Source organism: Lynx rufus, unplaced genomic scaffold, assembly GCF_022079265.1.
Source record: "Lynx rufus isolate CCGP_SWC_20201006 ecotype Redwood Valley unplaced genomic scaffold, mLynRuf1.p SCAF_17, whole genome shotgun sequence".
Taxonomy (NCBI): Eukaryota; Metazoa; Chordata; class Mammalia; order Carnivora; family Felidae; genus Lynx; species Lynx rufus.
In genome coordinates, this window is record NW_025814831.1 from 33,081,049 (window position 1) to 33,104,528 (window position 23,480).

Consider the following 23,480-nt stretch of genomic DNA (forward strand, 5'->3'; position numbering starts at 1 on the left):
AAGTATAAACTGAGAGAAGTGGGTAGGACCTTAAAGGTATCCGGGTCAACCCCCCTCATTTGATAAATGGAGAAACTAAGCCACAGAATGCCTAAGTGGCTTGTCCAGGATCACGAAGTTTATAGTGTCAGTGACCAGGTCCTGCTTTCATTAAGTTACAACACCTCAACTTTGTACTTATTCTGAGAAAAAAACATAAAAAGAAACACACAATAAGCTAACAATCATTAAGTGCTTGCTGTGTTATCTCAGACAATCTTCACCCCCCTCCCCCACCCAGGGTAGGTACTACTTTTATCCGATTCTGTAGCTGAGAGGTAAGGAGATCTGCTCAGGTCGCAGAGCCAGCAATGGGACTGGACTCAGAACACAGGCAGTCTGATTCCAAAACCTGCACCCTGCTGAATATCGTGTTCTGAATCCCTCCATCCTGCCTGGTGACTCCAGCTGCGGGGGGGGGGGGGGGGGGGGGGGTGCGGGGGGGGGGAGGAGGAGGAGGAAGAAGGGGCGACAATGTCAGCCCAGCAGGTTCCTACACACCTGTCTCCCAGGTGACTCAAGAGGCCCCTTAATGCCACACCCCCAGGCCTGCCCCCCCCCCCCCAGGCCATACCACAGGACAAAAGCCCACCTCCACCCTCTTTTCTCCCTGCAACTTCCCGCTAGATGGACAGTGCCCTATCCCAGCCTTTGGGAGAAACAATGGTACTGAGTCTTTTCCCTCCCACACAGAGGCAGTCGGGGACCCACCTGAGGCAAGTCCGTCTCCAAGGAGGGTGCTAAGGATCACCAGTGGAAGGAACACTCCATGTCCCGCGGAGGCCACGGCCAACGCTGAGGTGCTCTTTGGTGTTATCCTGCCATGGCACATCTTTTATCCGTCCAAGTTATTTTAAAAAGAAAAAATTTAAAAGCCAGAAGAATTCTAAAGTCAGCCACGGGTAGATTTACCTATAAAAAAAAAACAAACAGAAAACAAGGACATAAGTGAAAACTTTGGCCCTAAGTTAGCTGCAAGTAGGCACTGTAGCAAGGAAGCCATAATCACATACAAAATGCTAGTAACTGAATTCCTGCTGCCAGAAGGGACAGGCACATAAGTGGCTTTTCAACTCCTATGTGGGGAAATGCCGAGGCCTGCAGCAAGCTGCCATCAGTGTCAGCATCTAGGAGCCAGATCCTCACTCTAGGACGAGGAGACCAACACAAGCTCACCTGGAAATCTGTCAGGCATGGCAGAACTTTCAGCAACTGCCCAGGCTCTGCCCCCACCGCCTCCAACAGAGAAGAGGAGAGAGAGGCAGCTGTTGACACAGATGCTACACCCCTGAGTCAGGCTTTGCCTTTGCCATTTGGACTCAGAGCGAGTTCAACCGACCGAAAGGAAAAAAAAAATAGAGAACACGTGTCTTAAAGGGAGAAATACACCGCCTAGAGAAGGAATGCAGCTGCGGGAGCCAAGGGCCCACGGCTAGGCTTGCTCAGCTGCCAGAGGCCGGATGAGCCCCTGAGGATCTGACGCTGACTCCACAGCCATGAATCTCAAAAATGGACCAATTACTCCAGGCTCACCTGACACACCTGTGACCCCAAGAGGCCACACTTGCTGGGTGTTCCTGACAAGGACTGGGAGAGGATGGGCTGTGACTGTTAATTAGCACCCCCACCCACTCTAGTTCAGACGATGACTTCAGAAGAGTAGGAACCAGGGTCTTTAAAAAATATATGTATCAGGGGTTAAGACTTTAAGGGATTACTTTCTACAAGCCTTCAGAGAAGCAGCTGAGTTGATGATGATACATTATGATATGGGCCCTATTACATTTTAGTTCAGTCATTTGATTTTATTTACCCTAGTTTATAACAAGTATTCCAAATAATAAGATTATACTCCCTTTTTAAATTCCATACACACCTCCTTCTCCATTAATAAGGCTTTATGTAAATAGATAAGGGAGCCTGCCATCTACAACCCTAATAAAGGATGCCTCTGAGACTCTGCCAGGGATATTAAACAGACCTGCCTTTAATCCATGTCTGAAGCCTTGACTCAGGCCTACATCCCCTTCTAAAGAGAGTTACTGCAAACAGCAACAGGAGCTACCTCAGCATGAAGGAAAAGCAGCTAGCAGGGCCTTCAATGAGCATGAGCTAGCCACTGGGTCCTTACTCACTACCCCTAAATAGCTGTGACTATAGCAGTCTTCTGTCCACAGCTTTTACCCAGACTCCAACTTGAGCCTTTAAAGCTGTAGAAAAGGGATGGTTCTTGAAGAGGTCTAGGGGTGGAGTCTGTAAGTGACCCAAAACAGTACACAAAACCGTGTGTGTGTAAATGTGTGGAATGTATATATTTATGTGGCTAAGGACAGCAGAGTTAGAATGCCAGACTTCCAATCTGTGTCCTCTATTATGACCATGTGGCCAAATCACTCTCTTAGCCTCAGTTTCCTCATCTGTAAAATGGGAGCAGTAACCATACGTCTTCATTGGTTTGATGTAAGGATTAGGATCAGACAAAGCACTTGGCAGTTCCTGGCACTTTGCCAGTACTCAGTAAATACTGCCTGCTGTTGCTGTTGTAATTAGTAATAAGGCTGAGCTGCAGAGACCTTAGAGGTCATCAGGCTTTACCTCCTCATTCAGCAGATGCCAAAACCCAAGGTCAGAAGAGGTTCAACAATATGTCCAGTTAGCAATGGGTGCTGTCATTTTTGATTCATCCACAGCAGGTATTTGTACCAGGCAGTCATCACCCCCTGAAGGCAACATTGAGAATAACACCTGGTTGGGCCACATTACAGCACGTGCACAACAAATATTTCTATAGTGAATGGATGGATGGGGCTGGATCAGAGTGGTGCTTAGGTGTTCTGTGCACAAGTGAAGGTAACAAAGAGAGACTCCCCAGAGGAGGTGATGCTGACTGCTAGTGCATATGTTTAGTGAAAAAGAAGGTACCAAATACAAGTGGAACAGAACAATGGGAGCACAGCACACTTGGCAGAGGCTAGAGTTAAGGGCTAGGCCAAGGAGGTTAAACTTTACCCTGAAAACCATGTACAGCTTAGAGGATCATAAACAGAGGAGTTATAAGACCAAATTCATTTAGGATGAGCACTGTGGCAAGGATTTTAGAGGAGGGGAAGTGGGGGGCATCAAGTGGTAAAGGATCTTAAATTTAGCATCATTAATGTGGAGCTCTTTCGAGGGCAATTTGACAATATCTGTCACATATTCTCTAACCTATCAGTTCTACTTCTAGAATCCGTCCTCAAAAATCGCATGAGCAATGATATAGATGCAAGATAGTCACTGAATTCTTTGTACTGGCAAAAGACTGAAGTGAGGCAAGTTAAACAAGTGGTCATACACACACCTAACAAAATACCATGTACTGGTCTAAAAAGAGTTAGGCAGGAGGTGCCTGAGTGGCTCAGTCGCTTAAGCATCCAACTCTTGATCTCGGCTCAGGTCTTGATCTCAGCATCCTGGGTTCAAGCCCCGTGATGGGCTCCACGCTTGGTGTGGAGCCTACTAAAAAAATTAAAAAGAACTAGGCAGGTCGAGTCTGTCCTCATATATGAAATGACTTCCACAATCAGTACATGAAGAAAGCCACTTGCGAGGCTGCATGTATTTTTATTTTTTTAAATTTTTTTTTTCAACGTTTATTTATTTTTGGGACAGAGAGAGACAGAGCATGAACGGGGGAGGGGCAGAGAGAGAGGGAGACACAGAATCAGAAACAGGCTCCAGGCTCCGAGCCATCAGCCCAGAGCCTGACGCGGGGCTCGAACTCACGGACCGCGAGATCGTGACCTGGCTGAAGTCGGACGCTTAACCGACTGCGCCACCCAGGCGCCCCGGCTGCATGTATTTTTAAAGGGGATACACACACACACACTCTTGCATGCCATGAAAATCTCTGCCTGGAATGATGCACAAGAAATCGGTAGCTAATAATTGCCTTCAGGGTGGAGAAGTGAGCAATTAATAGGGAAATAACTCGTTTTTCGTCATATGTATTCCTTTTTAATGTCCTTGAGTATACTGTACCTTGTGCATGCATTACCTATTCAAACAGATAAAATGTAAAATAAAATTAATGTAGCCACGTGTTCCAGTAGACCACCTGTCTCCTCCCTCAACATACGGACTGATGTTCAAATAAACCTGATTGCTCCTCCTGCCAGGAATATAGTCACTCTTAGGGCTCAGCACAAGAGTCGCCTGGAGGAATTCTTTTCTGACACTTCACACCACACCCACCTCCAGTAGGACTAACCCCCTCTTATTCCCAAAGTGTCTTGAGCACCCTGCTAGGACTGTACCTCTAACAGGTTAATGCGTCTACATGTTTATCTGTCTCACCTCACCAGACTCAAAGCTCCTTGAAGGCAGTGAACAAATGCCTGCCAAACTCACGAATACTGTGGGGAGGAGCCAATATAGAATTAGGAAAAAGATACATAAATAGGAGCTCCTGTTTTGTCTTATTTGAGAGAAACAATGGACTCCTCCCCCTGACTTAAGCAGCTCCCTGGGCCAAAGGACCAATTCCACCACGAAGCCTAACACCTGATCAAGTGCATGACAGATGGGGTAGTGACGATGGGGGCTTTGCAAAGAAGAGAAAAGATGAATAGAGAATAGAGGGTAGTCAGTGGGAGTGTTTACTTGCAAGGCTAGGCCAAGAGTTAGTGCTTCAGAAACAATACAGAGAAAAGCAAAGCCCTGTGACCCCAGGGTATTGCTCAGAATGGGAGAACCTGGCTACTGTGGAGAAAAGGTCACACTATACATATCTAATCATTTTAAGAAGGCATCTGCTTTAAACACAGAATTAAAAAATAAAATAAAACCTGGACTTGAACTGTGGCTTTAGAGCAAGTGAAAAGAAAAACATTTCAGAAAAAATTAACTAGATATTATCCCTAGAGAAATACATGGAGGAGTAGGAGGAGGGGAAGGGGAAAGAGGAGGAAGAAGAGGAGGAAGAAGAGGAAGGAGGAGGAGGAAGAGGAAGTAGATCCTGGTTGTCTGGGCTGGGGGAGGAAGGAATGCGGAGTTAGTGTTTAACAAGTACAAAGTTCCGTTTTTGCCAGATGCCAAGAGTTCTGGAGACGGACGGCGGTGATGGTTGCACAACAGTGGGAATGCGCTTAATGTCACTGACCTGCATACTTACAACTGGTTTAAGATGATTGATTTCATTTTATGTGTATTTTACCACAAAAAATATTGGAAAAAAGTTATGATTAAAAAGGAGCCTGGAACTAAGCCTCGTCTTTAAAGATGGCACTTATCCACCCTCACAAGGCATGTCACATTTAAACTTAGAGGTAAGAAGAGAGAAAAAAGAAAAGAGAAAGCCTGAGGCTGCATGTCAGTCCCATCTCTGCCACTAAACAGCTGGCTGGTCATGAAGGCTCCCTGGCTTCCATTTGCACATCTAAGAAAGGCTCTACGGTCTCTCTCAGCCACAGAATTCTCCAAACATCCAAGCTTCTCTGTGTATCACACAACCCTTCCTCCAGCAGCCAGTTTCCCCTCTAAAATATGGGGTGTAGAGGAGTCATGGAAAGTCTGCATTCATCCTTTTCTGATAATCTTTCCTGGGACCACGGCTGCACCCCAACAGTGTGTGGTAGAAAGAGACCCCATGAGCTAGAATGTCAGCCCCTCAAGGTCAGTGTCTGGTCTTTCCCCCTCAGTGAACTCAGAACATTAAAAGCAGGGTGACTGTGCTCTGCTGAACGTCATGAACACTCATTTCCTGTTCAAAATGATCCTCTATGACGATCCATGGCTCTGATTTGGGGAAGCCACTTACCTCATTTTTGCCTCTGTTACCTCATTTCTGCCTTGTTTCCTCATCTATAAAACGGGGTTGTTGCTTGCTTTAAATATCTCCCTACTCTCTAATGAGGCTCAAAAAGGACAAAATACAAAGGACAGCTCTATAAACTGAAAAGACTCAGGTCCTTCTATCTACAGTTCTGGCCTAGAAGCCAACACAGCAGAGGTCTGAGAAACTGCTCATAAAAAATGACGATGAAAACAGGACAGGCTTCTGGAGTAAAGGACAACCTGTAACATGAACCCAAAGTTCACGTGGTTTGCGTATCGTTGCCATAGATGCTTCCAGGTTAACCAAAGAGCCTGAAAAGATTAAAGGTGTCCTGAGAGTCACCTTCAAAAATGGCTCACAGACTAGGGAAGCAGCAGCACCAGGTGGGGCCAGCCATGAAACCACCACAGCACCCTGTCCCCAAGACAGCTGAGGGCGCAGACCTCCTCAGCCCATGTGCCTGGTTGTCTTGGGGCCTACCCCTGGAGAATGTCACAGTCCTCCTGGAGTGGCAGGGTCATGTCACACTCTACTGATCTCTCCTTTGTGAGACAAGAGTCCTGACTCTGTCAAGCTTGGCTCCCAGGTGCTAAGCAGGTTTCTCTACAGTTCTAGGAGATCAGCCTCAGTCTCCATGTAATTGTCAGGACTGATTATTTCCTAAACTATGACCCATCTCTCCATTAGTTAAGAGAGGAAACTAGATGGGTAAAACCAACAAAATCCTTTTCTTGCCTCAGATCTAGTCGGGAAAGAAGATGGTGGTAGTAGACAGTCTGGAACCAGAAAGTCTGGTTTTTTTCCATGAATCGACTTCACCAACCCCAGTGCTGCTACGTGACGGTGGAAGACAAAGAATAGTTCATGAAATGTGACCAGAATTTAACCAGTTAATTACCTTTCAGAGTGTAAAGATAGGAAGTCCTAACTCTGCAAAGTCCGAAGTCTCCCAGAGGGTTTGATAAGAGAAGTGGCTAACATGCCAGGGAGGCCTCTCTTCCTGCTCCCTTTCTTCTCTTCCATGTCTCCCCCACTTCCCTCCCACTCACCCTGAAATAGCTAGGCCACGGCAGCAAAAGACATCTAAACGTTTATCAGATCCTAATGCTTCCCACTCTTGCTTCCAAAATGAAAAAATGAAGTTACTTCTAGATGTCTTTAGTTTACTTTTCCCCCCCTGTGACTCCTTCCAATCTTGCTAACCCCTGTATCTTCCCCTTCCTTTTGTGCCACTAACATGTGAGGGCCTCAACAGGCACAAACTCTTCTACTGGACTCGAAGATCTGTGACAGCCAGAACGGTACCTTATCCATTTCCTTTTCATCTCCAGCTCCAAAGCCCAAAAGACACAGTCAAACTCATTAAAATTCACCTCCTAGAAATACCAAAATAACCCTCAGCTTTCCTCATAAGCCACCTATACCAGAATAGGGTAGGTGTTAGCAGTTTTTCTGAATCACCTTGATATTCTTTGTATCCTTGTCTGGCTTCTCCAGAAGCTACATCCTCTTGTTGTCACACTTTCCCCCTACCGTATTCATCAGGCTGCAGACAGCAGGACATCAGCAGACACACTGCCCCCACCCCCATCCTAAGCCTTCTCTTTAACAGTCTCCAACCTAACAGCAGGAAGGACTGCAGCAGGCACCTGAATGCATAAGAGAGCTCTAGGTCCCAGCTCCACCAACCAGTCATTCTTCCTGGTCTTCAGGGGGTGGGCCTGGATGATCCCCGAATGCCCTTTCAGTTCTAAGGAATCTGGAATGTCTTCTAGGGAATAGGAGGGGCCCAGGAATATTTCCTCCAAAAACATAAGTAAACAAAAGTACTAACTGGAAGGAACAAATGTTAAATCCTTCCTCTATGTTCTGCATGAGGAGTCCTCTCCCCCTTCATCTTCCAAGACCCATCCTAGCATCTGTCTCCCTCTGCACTGCGGCAAACTCAGGAAACTCCACTTTCCCATTTAGAGCTTAATCAATCCATCAGCACATTTGTATAGGCCATTTGTACACAGTGTTCCTAAAGTGCTTTCCAAAAATAACAAATGTCTGACAACAACAACAAAAAAACCCAGCCTCCACGTGTACACGTGCACGCACACACATGCGCACATACACACACAAGCGTGCGCGCGCATGAGACACAGCCTGCGTCACACACAGGGACCACTGCAGAGCTGTAGGGGCCCAGAGAAAAGAGAGAAGGACTGAAGAGAACAAAATAACACACACAGACTCAAGACAGGACAGAAAAAAAAGGAGAGTGAAGGCAGAGTGGCTGTGAGCAGGGACTTGGCTCAGTCAGTAAATTTCCGACCCTGAAGGCAGGAAACCGCTTCTTCTCTAGTCCCAGCTTCACCAATAACTGATGGGCTGAACTAGGACAAATCACACCACCTCCCTATGCCTCTGTCTCCTCATAAGTAAAATGAAACAGTTCAACTAAATATTTCTCAGGCAGACTGGGATGGTGGAAAGATTCTAGCAGACTGGGCCAGAATCTCTGCTCTGCTTGGATATTATTTGTGGGGTGATCTAGGGCAAATCATTCAGTTCCCATCTATAAACTGGATACACAATACCCACTTCATTGGGTTGTTGTGAGATGGAAATGAGATAAATGTGAAGGATGCAGGATGGTGTATGGAACAGTGGGCACTCAAATCAGTGCTGGCTAAGGCCCCTTCCTGCTCTGACCAGCTCTGATTGAGCAGCCACTGGATTCCTAAAGGGCACTGTTTCAGCTGGGCTGGAAACATATGCCCTGAGACTATGCTCAAAACACAAATTAGTTTAGATGAAAGAACTGCCAACAGGTGAACCTCCAAGGTTCTCCTCCATGAAGTTCTACAAATCTATCTTTGGGGGTGCCTGGGTGGCTCAGTCGGTTGGGCATCTGACTTCGGCTCAGGTCATGATCTTGCAGTTCACTGGCTCGAGCCCCACGTCGGGCTCTGTGCTGACAGCTCAGAGCTTGGAGCCTGCCTCAGATTCTGTGTCTCCCTCTCTCTCTGCTCCTCCCCCACTCACACTCTGTCTCACTCTTTCTCTCAAAAATAAACATTAAAATAAAATTTTTAATAAAAAAATAAAAAATGTATCTTTTAAGGAACTTAGCACTCCTTCCTGCAAAATTAAATAATTATGTATGTGATTATACTAAAGCAATATTTGTGTCCAGGGGGACACAGGAGTTTTCTAGTCTGAGCATGTAGTAGGGAAGGATGAGGCACCGAGCTTACATGTTTATTACACATATACACACACTCATTTCCTCATTAAATAGGTGCCATTACCCCTCTTCTACAGATAAATGAAATCCAAGGGGCCAAAAGTCTATCCTTCTCTGCTTTCCTACTGCAAAGGGCTCCCTGTTTTTTTGTTGTCCAAATACAAGATAAAGTTTAGTTGCATCAATTGAGCCCATAAACATGGAAGGCCCTTCTGAACCCAAAGCATCACTGCCTGAGCGATGAACAGGACAACCAATCATATCCCTCCCCAAGGCCTGCTCAGTTACTTAACTGCTGTATGTTGCATACACTGCAGATAATAAATTCCTGCAGAGACCACCAACTCTGCCTCTTTCTGTGCCTCAAAGCACTCAACATTTACTTGTTCACTGAAGGAGGAAAAAAGATAAACCCAAAAGACATAATTTGTGTAGGAAATAAAAGATGGCAAAGTCTCAACAGACATAAAACAGGAGGGGAAAGGGGCATAAATCCTGAAGTTTGGGCCAGGTAGCAAAACAAATGCTTGGCAGAAGGGGCTGTAATTGGTTCATAGACCCCAGAGATATATCTATGTGTCATCATACCCCTCTGTTTGGTTCCTATCAGAGCTAAGTGGAGCAGGCTTCAATACCCACTGGACAAATAAAGTCTGGGAAGCTGATCTGCTAAATCTGACTTCTTACGGCTCGGTGTTTGCAGTGACTATACTGCAATTCAGCAAATATTTACTGGCTGTCTTCAGTGCAAGGCTTGAGTGATCACAGAAATGAAGTGCAGCACAGACATGAATTCCCCACTCTCAAGGAATTCACAGTCTACGTGAGAGGAATTATAAGCTTATCTATATAACACCATGGAAGTGTTGTAAGAGCCCAATAAAATGGCTATTTAAAAAAACAAAAGTGCTATGAGGGGGCGCCTGGGTGGCTCAGTCAGTTAAGCATCTGACTTCAGCTCAGGTCATGATCTCACAGTTCATGGGTTCAAGCCCTGCATCGGGCCCTGTGCTGACAGCTTAGACCCGAGAGTCTGCTTCGGATTCTGTGTCTTCCTCTCCATCTGCCCCTCCTCAGCTTGTTCGTTCGTTCTCTCTCTCAAAAATAAACATTAAAAAAATGAACAAAATAAATAAAAATCAAAAGTGCTATGAGAATGCAGAGGAGGTAGGAACAGTGACTTCTGAGTGGGAACAGGGGGAGGGGGAAAAGAAAGGTTGAACTGGACTGTGAAGCTCATGCACATACCTAGTGAGCTCTCAGGACAGATTGCATGCGCAGTGCTAATTATAAAGAAAGACAAAGAAATGGAAGAGCAATTCACCAAAAGGATGGCAGAGAGAGGAAGACCAAAAGAAAAAAAAAAGTGGTAATTTTGTCTTCCAGGCCCCACTGACTGCTGTCTGGTAATGAGAAATAAATACCTATGTATATACCTTCAATCAAGATATTTAGGCTCTAGGATTGCAGTTTCCAAAGTACTCATAGCTGTGCAGGAAACACCTCCTCCAGGTCAAAAATAGCAAACCCAAGAGAAATGCCTGATGCAGTTATATTTACTTTTTACCATCTCTGTGGATCACTTCCCAAAGGCCTCCAAATGGGATGGTATAAACAGGTCTGTGTCACTTCCTGGTTCTCAGGCCTTCTGCTACATTCCCAGTCAGTCTGGGAAGGCTGCCTATTTAAAAATAAACTTTAAAAAACTCACCAAAACCCTAACTCTAAACCATCCTTTCCTCTACTTCGTTCAATTTCACTAAAACTAAAAGGGACTGAATAAGAAACGAGACACAAATGACCACAAAGAATGAATTCTCAGCTCAAAACAAAAATATATGCTGAGTTCAGAGTCAGGAGATTTGCATTCTACTCATGTTCTGCCTGTAACTGGAAAATTTGACCTTCAGTAAGCAAGATGCTTCATCTTTCTGTACAATAGCTGCTTCAGCATACTTAACTCCAATGCAGCTATTCATTTGCTCTGGACCTCAGTTTCCTTATCTATAAAATAGCACTAATAACAGCTACCTCATGGATAAGTATTATATGGGGAAATGCATGTAAAGCACTTAACATAATACCTGGAACTTAGTGAACTGTCAAACATGTTAGGTATTCTAATTATTACCAGCTATCATTATTACTATTGCTACTTTTTGAAAACATGTCAGGGTTGGGCTAGATGACTACTACCTGAAGAGCTTCTCTGGCTCCAAAATCCTATGATTTCTTTTTTTTTTTTTTTTTTTTTTTTGAGAGAGAGAGAGAGAGAGAGAAAGAGAGGGTGCCCAAGTGGGGCAGGGGGAGAGAGAGAAAGATCTTATTAAGCAGGCTCCACGCTAACACAGGACCTGATCCCATGACTATGGGTTCCTGACCTGAGCCGAAATCAAGAGGCAGACACTCAACCGACTAAGCCCCATATGATTAAGTCATTGTCTCCATTTCTTTTTTCTTTTTTTTTTTTTAAGAAAGTTTACTTATTTATTTTGAGAAAGACAGAGAGTGCAAGTCGGGGAGAAGTGGAGAAAGGGGGACAGAGAATCTGAAGTGGGCTCTGTGCTGACAGCAGAGAGCCAGATGCAGGGATCAAACTCATGAACTGTGAGATCATGACCTGAGCCAAAGTCAGACACTTCACTGACGGAGCCACTCAGGTGCCCCACCTTTTCTTTTCTTTTCTTTTTTTTTAAGGGGCTAGATGAAAAAGAAAATAAACTTGGTAAAGCATTATAGTTACAAACATATCCTCAGCATTTATGTTACAAACACTAGGATACTATTAGGAAATCCATCAGTGAGTGCAAGGAGGCATACTACCATCCCCAATGGAAAAGTCTTACCTATTCCTGCATTAAACCCATAGCATGTGGCAAGTTCACCCACAACACACTGCCTCTACTCCCATGAACACCAAGGACAATGCCCTCATGAGCCAGTACAGTCTGACTTCACCCACCTCATCTTTAACTGATAGCAGCTCCTTAGAGCAGCCCTAAAAGATAGCACAGTGGCCAATCCACCCATTTCTAATAATGACTAACCCTTCCACAAAGTGTTCCTGTTTTAAATTAAAAACTGCCTTCTCCTTAATAGAATTTGAATGTGGCCAAAAGTCAGATGCCCTTCCCAAAAGTTAGAGTGTAATCAGAGGTATTCAGCTTCATGAAGGCCAAAGTGCTAGCTAAATTATAATTAAATTCAGATGAAATTAATAAACTTTTTCTCTTATTTATTCATTCAATGTTCATGATGTGCCAAATGCTGTAGAAGATGCCAAAAATAGGATGGGGTGAGTGAAAACAACAATAAAGGATGACGCCAAGGTTTTTGGCCTAAGTGATGGGGTGACTGGTGAAAGCCACCAAAGGAGAAAAAGAACAAAGGTGGAGGAGCAGATCTGGGGGACGAATGTAATGAACTGAGTTCAGGTAATTCTTGGATATGCTGAATTAGACACTTCAAGGATATCCACGTAGAAAGGTCTAGCAGGCAAATTGGAAATAAGCATGGTGCTCGCTTTGGCAGCACATATATTAAAACTGGGGGGCGGCTAGGTGGCTCAGTTGGTTAGGTGTCTGACTTCAGCTCAGGTCATGATCTCAGTTCACGGGTTGAAGCCCCGCGTCGGGCTCTGTGCTGACAGCTCAGAGCCTGGAGCCTGCTTGGGATTCTGTGTCTCCCTCTCTTGGTGTCCCTTCCCTGCTCGCTCGTGCTCTCTCTCAAAAACAAACATTTTTAAAAAATAATAAAAAAAAAATTGGAATGATACAGAGAAGATTAGAATGGCAGGAAATGAGCATGAAACTCTGCAGAGCGCTTTGAGCTTGGAGTTAGCAGCCTATAAGTGATGGCTGAATACATGCACAATAGATGGACTCACCTAAGAGAGCTGAGTGGGAAGAGAAGAGAGTCAAGGACAGAATCCTGGGAAGAACACTAACTTTTTAAAGGAACATGTCAAGGAAGGACAGCCCATGAAAGACACTCCAAAAGTACGAGAAAACCAGGGCCTATGCATCAAAATGTCAAGGGAGGGACAGAGAGATTCAAGGAGGATGTAGGGGGAGTTGGGAGTGAAGGTCCACTAAGATGAAGACTGGTCTTGTCACAAGATGCTTGGTGACTTCATCAAGAGTAGTTTCATTAGAGTGGTGAGGGCAGATCATGCTGATCTTAACATGAATTCAAAGTGACAAAGTGGACACAATAAGGGCAAAAATATTTGAGCGAAGAGCTGGAAAAGAAGGGAGAAGAAAGACTGGAGGATGGCTAGAAGGAATTTATATCTTTTAAGCTGTACCTTCTCAGTTAGCCCAAGGATTTTAGTTAAAATTCCTGAACTGCCCAGACAGCTTGGAGAACCCCCACAGAGAGTGTCTCTGAACTAACACTCCCGCATGCCATGATTGGCCAAAGCTAGGGAGACACTGGGGATGAATATTAAAGAGCTGCCTGCTTCCTTAATGTTCAACTGCAACAAAAGAGCCTCTCCACTTCTACCCCAAAACTGCTACATCTGTAAGGTTCGTGAGAGAAACAGTCTACCTAGTAGCTGAGTCAGAAGCAACCTTTCCTAGTGTCTCTCAGGCCTTAAGATTCTGCATAAATATGGTCCCACTTTCTGCCATTTTCCTCTTTTCTACTCACATGCCACCTGAGTATTTTCCCCTGAGGTTCTGGTGCAGGCTCAGGATTCTAGGAACATGTTCTTCACTTCCATCTACTAAAGCTTAACAGCCCCACTCAGGTACACACTTAAGCTGTACAAGACTCCAAATGTTCTCCATCTTGCGTAAATTCCAAGAAGCCTCTGAATCTATAACCAAACCATGACTCTTCCTGTCCTCTCCCTCACAAATCACCCAAACTTCCTGTAAGGTGTCAAGGTTGGACTGTGAGGTTCCAAGCAAAAACAAGAAGCAGGAACCTGCCTACTGTTCCTTCCCCTTTGATTAGTCCCACACCCCTGCCCCCACCTATACCCTCCACCAAGGCCTATAAGCTCCAGTTCTAGCTCCAGTCATACTTCTGGTTCTCTACATGCGGAGCTCTAAATCACAGCCTGAGAAGAAAGGAATCTAATTCACAACAGATATTTCCTTAAATCTCCAAACACAGACTCCAAAAGTAATCTCAAATTAGTCAAAATTCAGGCAGAGGTACCAAACAAAGAACTTCATAAAGTCCAGGTTACATCCTGGAAGATGTTAAGAGGGATTATGATAAACACAGCAGACAGAAAGAAATATCATAAATTAATGAGGGAGGGAATCTGGTATTTCCCTCCAGACAGGCATCTGGACTCATTCCTAACAAATATCTTTCTTAAAGAACTTACTGACTTCATTCAACACCTATATTGGGTACCTACATATTCTAGACTCCATGAAAGGCACAAAGATGGGGAAAAGCATATGCCCTAAAAGAGATAACAGTCTACTGGGGGAGGTAAGACACATACAGAGGTAGAAAGTGAGAACACATAGGTGATATACAGCCCAAATGTCAAAAACAAAACACAGAAGTAAGCTGGAGCCCAGAAGAGGGAAATGAAACTGTTAGTTACAGGATCAATCAATGTGGATTTTAGAGTTACACAAAAGTGAGTTCAAATCCTGATTCTGCCTCTTGCTTCTTACAGGTCCTAGGGGTACCACTTTACTGTTGTGAGTCTCTATTTTGTCATATATAAAATGGGGAAAACAACACAGAATGCTTCACAGAATTTCAAAGAGTCCATGATTCACACATATAGGATCTGGCACAGAGTAAGCCTAAGTAAGATGGAAGAGCCACTGAACACAGAGAGTTAAAACTCCTCCCTTTCCCACACAAGGCTCTCTGGAGATGGCTATCTGGCTAACTCACGCATACACAGCTAGGCACCTACTGTTTGTTCATGGATTGTGCCTATTAGTTCAACTAGCTGCCCAGGTTAAATGGGAGCATGGTCAGGAGGCACAGGAAAGAGGCTCAAAGTGTGTATAGATGTGCATGTTTGTGCCAGGATAACACCTAGAAGTGCACCCCCAGCTTTCTGCTAGAAAGTGCAGCACAGGTAAAATTACAGATTGTGCCATGTATAGCCTAATACTGAACAATGCTATTCTCTGGATGCATGTGTTCAATAAATGTTTGGCAAACTAACATGATCTGAATCTGAGTAAAATTTGTCTTGATGGATCCATTTTTCAACAAGCAAACACAGGAGGGAAAAAAATATCCAAGGTTGGAAATTAGTCTGAAGGACTTCTACCTCTAGTCATGATGGAATAACAGAGACTAGATTTACTCTCTTTCCTTAAACAACTAGAAAGCCAGATATAATATATGAAATAATGGCTTTCAGACATTTAACAATAGGCAGCACAGGGCAGTGATCCTTGAAACGCAGTGAACCCTACTAGTGCCCTAGCTAACTCTCTCAGGAGTTTCCAGAACATAAAGCAGAAAGAAGAAACATGAAAGAGTTCAACAATCTCAGAGTTAGAGACAGAGTTGGGAGTGTAAGGAGACCAAGGTGGCTAGAATTTGCAGGGCAAAGTAACTAAAAATAAGGAGCCATAAAGAGAAAAAGCCCCAGAGATCTGAAGAGAGAACCCCTTGAAACTTTGGCTGAGTACTCATCTGTGCATGTGTATGAGGAAATTAGCAATGCTGGGGAAAGAATGAACGGAAAGAAGTAGGTGGCATAACCCCCAGAGTTCACACAGAGCCAGAAATATTCATGTTCCTACCGGCCAAAGTGGAAAAATGTCCTAACAAACAGGGCATCAGATGGAATCTTCAGAAGGGTTTGGCCTTAGTAATGGGGCCATCCTGGCCCCAGACTAAAGGCTGTTCTGGACCCAATCTAACAAAGCTAAAAAGCAGGCCTTGAAATGAAAGGATCGAACAATTTCCAAGTAACTGAACTGTTCCTGAGAACAAAGCCCAAAAGCATTTAAAGGAATATAAATAGTTCCAGCACCCACAATAATAAAACTCACTATGTCTAGCTTCAAATAAAAAAATTAACAGGAATGCAAAGAGGCAGAAAAATATGACCATAACTAGAAGAATAATGAAACAAAAGAAACAGGCATAAAATTGACCTAATGACAGTGGACAAGGATGTTAAAATCTCTATTATAAATATTCTCCATGTGTTCAAGAGAGAAGAGGAAGGCATGAGCATGATGAAAGAAATGGAAGACATAAAAAAGACCCAAACTGAACTTCTAGAAGGAAAATATACAAATATCTGAAAGAAAAAGATATAGGATGGGATTAACAGATTAGATACTGTAGAAGAAAAATTAATGAACTCAAAAACACAGCAATAGAAACTATCCAAAATAATATATACAGAACACAGCAGTGGGACACTATCAAGCAGCCTAACATAGATGTATATGTATCTGTATGTATACAGATTATATAATCACATAACTCTGTGTGTGTGTGTGTGTGTGTGTGTGTGTGTGTGTGTGTGTATTTATTGGGGATGGGGTAGGTAGACACAAAAAAATTTTCAAGAAATGCCAGAAATTTTTCCAAATTTAATGAAAACTATAAACCCACAGATCCAAGACCTCATCAAACACCAAGAAGAAGGACAAAAAGAAAACACAAGGCACAACATAATCAAAATGCTGAAACAAGTGATAAAGAGAAAGTGTTGGGGCCCCTGGGTGGCTCAGTCAGTTAGGCAACTGACTCTTGATTTTGGCTCAGGTCATTATCTCACAGTTTGTGGGTTCGAGCCCCACATCGGGCTCTGCACTGACAGAGCAGAGCCTGCTTGGGATTCTCCCCAACCCCTGCCTTTCTCCTGCTTGATGGCTGACTGACTGATAGAGATACAGACAGACAGATAAGAAAGTGTTAAAAGCAGCCATGGCAGGTAGGGGAATGAGAGACATACTGCGTTCAGAAGAACAAAGAATTTGGGGTGCCTGGGTGGCTCAATCAGTTAAGCATCCGACTTTGGCTCAGGTCACGATCTCAGGGTCCATCAGTTCAAGCCCCGTGTCGGGCTCTGTGCTGACAGCTCAGAGCCTGGAGCCTGCTTCAGATTCTGCGTCTCCCTCTCTCTCTGCCCCTCCCCTGTTCATGCTCTGTCTCTCTCTGCCTCAAAAATAAATAAACATTAAAAAAAAAATTAAAAAAAGAACAAAGAATTACAGCAGGTTTATTATTAGAAACAATGCAACCCAGGAGGCAATGGAGCATCCAAAAAAGTAATGGGAAAAAAGCAGTCTCGCACTGGTCAAGTTATATTGACTTCATTGAACTATGAGGTACCCATCACCAATGCTTTTTGTGCCCTGGAGTAACATTTTTCAGGGAGGCCTGTGCTAAGCACAAGATGGGGAGGGGAGGTACTCAGTGGCCTTAAAAACATAAGTACAGTATCCTATGAAAAACGAAAAGAGGTAAAGACTCTTTCTTAGGTTCACAAAGGGGCATTTAACCATGTTTTTTACCTATGTATTCAGAACATGACAGTTCTTATGTAGCCTTATGTCAATATTGCTTAACACAATGGTAAAGATGCAAGAAAGGTCTACCAGAGCATTCATCCCAAGCAAAAGAAAATCAAACTAGAAAGAAAAAGTAAATCTCACTAAGGAATGGGTTACCTTAACAGCATCAGGCCTGAGCAGGCCTCCCTCCCTTCAAGTATACCTATGTGCTGGTTAATGTGTCTGATCAGATGAACTGCTTTTTCAGAATGGAAGAATGCTGCTTGAGCAGAAGTAGGTAAGGATAACTAAAGATATGAATGAGAATTACTAAATTCTTAGCTATGTAATCCTTCCCAGAGCAGCAAAATCCCCTCATTAAGTACCCTGGGCTGGCACCACATTCTTCAGAGTCCAGCCTGCAGCTCTACATCTTGGAGGGACCACTACGATGGCAGTTTATGTGACCCATGCATTGGCTGGTCTGGTCTCCCCACTAAACCGTAAACTAAACTGTAAGTGCACAGGAAGGGTAGGTCCCCTTTTATGCTTTCTTTGTAACACAGAGACCAACATATACTAAAAAAACCCCACTGTAGGTGCCCAAGGGGACCCTCCTCCCCAAAATACTTAGTGCCTGAACTAGAGGTTCTAAACTGGGGGCAATCTTACCCCCCTCCGAGGGTATGTGACAATGTCTAGAGGCATTTTTGACTGTTATAACTTGGGGGTGAGGGGATGCTACTGGCATCTAGTGGGTAGAGGCCAGGGATGCCACTTCAACATCCTATGATGTTTAACAAAGAATTAAAGAAAACAAAGAATTACTTGGCCCGAAATGTCAACAGTGCTGCAGCTGAGAAGCCTGGCCTAAGTGAGTGAATGCTGAGCTGCAGCAGATGCCAGCAGACCTGCCTTAGTTGTGCATGTAGTGTAAAATTCCCTCACACCACTACAAAGCCTCTTGTCTTAACACCTGTCCCCAGAACAACATTTTGATCCTCCCACAGTCCCTAACTTGGGCTTACAGTGCCTCAGAAAGAAGAGCTTAGGAGTTCAGACATCTGGCTTTTAACTCCAGCTCTGCCACCAGCTAATTCTGAACATGTCACAAAACTTTTCCTGGGCCCATTTCCTCCTCAGTAAAATAGAGGGACTGGAAAAGATAATTTAAGAGTTCTTTCAGTCCTAAAATTCTATTTGAAATGCTAGGTTCAGCCTTACCTATTTATAATGAGCCAAAGAGAAAGGGGAAAGATCCAGTCTTATTGTGAGTATGCACACCCACCCTCGAAGGACAGAGGTTCTTATACTGTGGAAACCAAACTGGGCCAAGGGAAGCTCCACAGAAGCCAAGAACTCAGGCATGAGGGAGGGAGGGATGTGGAAAAGGGCTCTGTCAACACTGGCTGGAAGGCCAGCTCAGGCCCTCAGGTTTAAAATTGAAAGTCCTTGCTAGCCTCCCTCCTGCCTTCCCCACATCAATCTTTTTAATCAGTGTTAAGAGGAGGAGGAGGAGGAGGCTTACTATTCAAATTATGGGCTTTGAACAGCAGCACTGGTGGAATCTCAGCCTCTATCCCTGATCTCCTGAATCATAATCTGCATTGTAATAAAGTTCCGCAGGCGATTCCTACACTTGTTAAAGTTTGAGAAGTCCTAGTTTAGGGTATATTGCCCTTCTGTTCTCTGCTCTGTCACCTCTTCACTTGGTAAAGACGACTTTAAAACTCTGTCCACATTCCCTCCTAATGCCTCCTCCTGGCACAGCTTGTGCACATGTGTGCATACACACACACACACACACACACACAGACACACACACACACACACAACCAGTTCTGAACGTCCAAACCCAGAGTCGTCAAGAGTGATGAGGACAGGTTACTTTCTCTTTGCCTCTTGCTTATGTCTACACAAGGCCAGAAAGAGGCAAGGCTTACAGCACAAGCAAAATTAGAGCTTTTGCAAGTGACTCAGCCCACCCCTGCTGTTCAAAGATTCCCTGGGAGGAGGGATGGAAAACAGGGTGGTGAATCCAAAGGTACAAACTCCAGGGGCACCTGGGAGGCTCAGTTAAGTTTCCAACTCTTGATTTCAGCTCAGGTCATGATCTCACGTGGAGCCTGCTTGGGATTTTCTGTCTCCCTCTCTTCTCTCTGCCCCTCCCCTGCTCGCTCGCTCGCTCTCTCTCTCTCTCTCAAAAGTAATTTAAAAAACATTTGGAAAAAAGCAAAAACAAAGGTAAGAGTCTCCTCATTTACATCTGAACACAGGCCAACAGGAGTCCAAGGTTTCATTTCTAAAGTTTGTTTTTTGTTTTCTTTTTTTAAAATTTTTTAACATTTATTTATTTTTTTTTTTTGAGAGAGAGAGAGAGAGAGGGAGAGAGAGAGCGAGCGAGCATGTGTCAGGGAGGGGCAGTGAGAGAGAGGGAGTCACAGAATCCGAAGTAGGCTCCAGGCTCTGACCTGTCAGCACAGAGCCCAACACAGGGCTCGAACACACGAACGGTGAGATCATGACCTGAGCCCAAGTCGGATGCTTAACTGACTGAGCCATCCAGGCCCCCCTTTTTTGCTTTTTTCTTTTTGCTGTTGCTGTCTCATATTACATAAAGATTCTTGGGGGCTCGGGCTAAAGGGCAAGGCACACACACAGAATAAACAGAAACACAGCAAGGGTTCTCCGAGCAGAGTGGTGGGGGCAGCAGCTGGAACAAAAGCAAGACCTCGATGAAGAGTAGTATAACAGAGCACTTGAACAGAAGACAGAGTGTAGAGAGAAGGGGGGCTGGACTCGGCCATGTAGTCAGTGCAGCGAAGGAGATTAGGTTGCTGCGTACCCCTCACCCCACCCCCTGTCACCGGCAGCAGATGGCCCAGCCCCAGGCAGCTGGCAGAGAGAGCAATCTGCACGTGCATTCCCCTCCTTCAAGGCTGCAGATGGGGAAGAGCAGGACAAAGTCCAGAACCATCCCAGGTCAAAGCAACACCTAGAAAGAGCACCCCCAGGGTGGGGTGGCAACATCACTTAATGCTTTGCTACAGTGAGATGAAACTTCAACTCTCAGCATTATCCAAGGTTCTCCTGTATCTACATACAACATCAGAAAGAGGGCTTGGTGAGGTGGGGAAAAGCCCACCTGAGTGCACTGGGTGTGTTGGCCTAGGAGAGGTCATTTTATCATTCAACATTTGTTGGGTATATACCACATTCCAGGCACTGCACCGGCCAACTGAGGCATAGTGGCGAGAGCAGACAGTCTCTGCCCTCAGGAAGCACAAGGAAAAAGACATTAAGACATTGGGGTTAAGTGCTGAGCACAGAGAGATATGGCAGCACAGAGGAGGGGCACCCCACCAGTATCGGGGCAAGCAGCGGTCTAACACCGACTGTAGGAAGGCGCATTCCAGGGAGAGGAGCAACTTGTGCAAAAGCCTGGAGGCAAAAAGAGAATGGGGGCAGGGGGGAGCGGGGGCACCTGTGTGGTTCAATCAGTTAAGTGTCCCTTTCTTGCTTTCAGCTCAGATCATGATCTCACGGTTCATGGGATTGAGCCCCGCCAATGGGCTCTGTGCTGGCAGTGTGGAGCCTGCTGGGATTCTCTCTCCCCCTCCCTCTCTCTCTCAAAATAAATAAATAAACATGGGGGGAGAAAGAGAGAGAACTGAGAAGTGCAAGTTTTTCTGTCCCAGCCTTTTTTGGCCTCTTGTCACCCTCACCAGGAGCAGACTCATGGGTCCTGGGGATCCTAACACATTATTGTCTGAAGGAACTTGGGGTCCTCTTGTAAGTCCAATCTACCCATTTTAGGAGGGGAACTGAGGCCTAGAAAGGGGCCACGACTTGCCCGGGGAGATGGCTTGCTGGTGGCTGAACCAGAACTCAGTTCCCCTACCTCTTCACTAAACAGAGTTCTCTCAAATATCCCCCAGTCAGAATCCAACCACTGGGCTCCCACAGACCCAGTGCCATCCCAGCAATGTTCCCCACTGTGTGTGCTCTGTCCATTCAGAGCACTCGGGGCTCGGCTCACATCCTGGCCTCTGCCCAATGAGGAAGTTCAGCAGCATCTGCCTCCAGGAACTCCAATGTGGCAGGAGCACCTCAAGAGAAAACAAGAGTGGCTGCCTGCCTCTGCCGGAAAACAGGCAGAGAAGGCACACATAGTAACAATCAAGGTAAGTTGTAGTTTTTGGTGGGTTTTTTTTAGGGGGGTGGTTGTTAGCAAAAATGGGCCCCCCTTTGGAAATGAAGAAGAGTTGTTTGGAAAATTGGAGGAGACTATTGGCCAACACAGAAACAGGAGGTGAGTCTGAGTGACTGCCAAACCAGGCAAGCTTAACAAAGACTCTCCTACCCAGGGCTCCTGGATGGGTCAGTTGATTAAGCATCCAACTCTTGATTTCTGCTCAAGTCATGATCTCACAGTTTGTGGGTTCAAGCCCCCAAAACTGGGCTCTGAAGTGGCAGTGCAGAGCCTGCTTGGGATTCTTTCTCTCCCTCTCTCTCTGCCCCTTCCCTGCTTGTGCATGTGCTCTTTCTCTCTCAAAGTAAATAAATAAACTTAAAAAAAAAAAAAAAAAAGGACTCTCCTACCCTTTCCCAGAGGAAGCCCATCCCTCTGGCTGGTCACACTAAATGAGCTGTGAGTAGTAGTCATTTCAGGGAAGCTGAAGGCCTCCCCGTTGGCCTAGCTGTGGTGGATAGGTCATCAGCCAGGGGGCCAAGCCACTGGAACTTCAGGGCACAGCTGCCCTCAGTGTCACCTCAGTATCTGCCTTCAATAACACTTGTTCTATGAAGGTCCCCCAGCCTCCAGCCTGCCACCCACCTACGATGGATCAGTGTGTGCAGAGTGGAAGTACTTATTAGCTTTTCGAGTGTAACCCTCCATAGAATTTGAATAGAAGGCACAGTTATTCAACTGCAAAGTAGAATTCCTCCTCTTCTAACAAAACAAAGATTCATGCCAAGGACCAGCTAGCTGGTGAAAAGTGTGGAAAGAGGCTAAGCGGCACTAGAGTTATGCCCATTTACTAACCTCATCTAGACCCTGGCAAACCTCACCTCCAAGGCCTTGAAACATCAGTACAATGAAAACATCCTAATGATCAGATCTCTTTCCTGTCCCAAATGTCCTTGGATGCTGCCTCTCAACCCACACCCAAGTACGATCCTGGCCTTGAGTGGCAGTGCCAGCCCAGGACCCCAGACACAGATATTCAGGGCAAGGATGTGGGCTGCCAGAAAAACTGACTTTCTCAGGAGCTGAAAAGAAATGTTTGGTCTAGTACAACAAAGGGACCGTAATGGGCACCTCATGTCCTAAACTCTTTCATATCTGCTACAAGGAACCTCTGGGTGGAGGGGGGCGGGGGAGCGTGTGTGTTTTGGGGTGTCTGTAGCCAGACTTCCTTTTTGTCCACTCAAACAGCAACTCTTAAGAACTTGCCTTCCTGAAAGACAAATGCAGTTCATTTCCAAACATCACTGAGAGAACTTCTTGTTTTCTCTCTCTGCTTTTTAAAACAGATGAATACTCCCCTAGGGAAAAAGCAGCTGTAAATACAGGAGAGGGTAGAAAAAGAATCCTGCTATGAGTTCCAGAGGAACCATTATACTATTGTAAAAAGCATTCTCAAAAGAAACAATACACCCAATCCAAACAGAAAACATACAACTTCATTCGAAGTACTTCTCTAAAATATAAACTTTGGGCAGATGATTTCTCTATACTCCAAGGCTGTTTCCTCCTCTACTCAACACCAAGACCTTCGCATATAAAGTTAGTGATTTTCTTCCCAGGAGACTTGGAAAGAACCAGTTCACAACACAATCAGTGTACCTGCTACTGAATGCCTACCACCACCACCACCACCACACCACCACCACCACCATCAAAGGGCTAAATTTCATTACCAAACTGCTACAG

At 45.0% G+C, this 23,480-nt stretch overlaps 1 protein-coding gene across 3 annotated transcripts in view; it reads right to left on the reverse strand.

The window, feature by feature from the left end:
• The window catches only part of SUSD6 (sushi domain containing 6), a 98,947-nt gene that overhangs the window by 51,459 nt on the left and 24,008 nt on the right, over positions 1-23,480 (reverse strand). For all 3 annotated transcript variants that reach the window (XM_047079435.1, XM_047079432.1, XM_047079433.1), the window contains exon 2: positions 751-951. In XM_047079435.1, coding sequence (XP_046935391.1) covers positions 751-871 — 121 coding nt within the window. In that variant the 5' untranslated portion in view covers positions 872-951. The remainder of the gene's footprint in view (positions 1-750; positions 952-23,480) is intronic.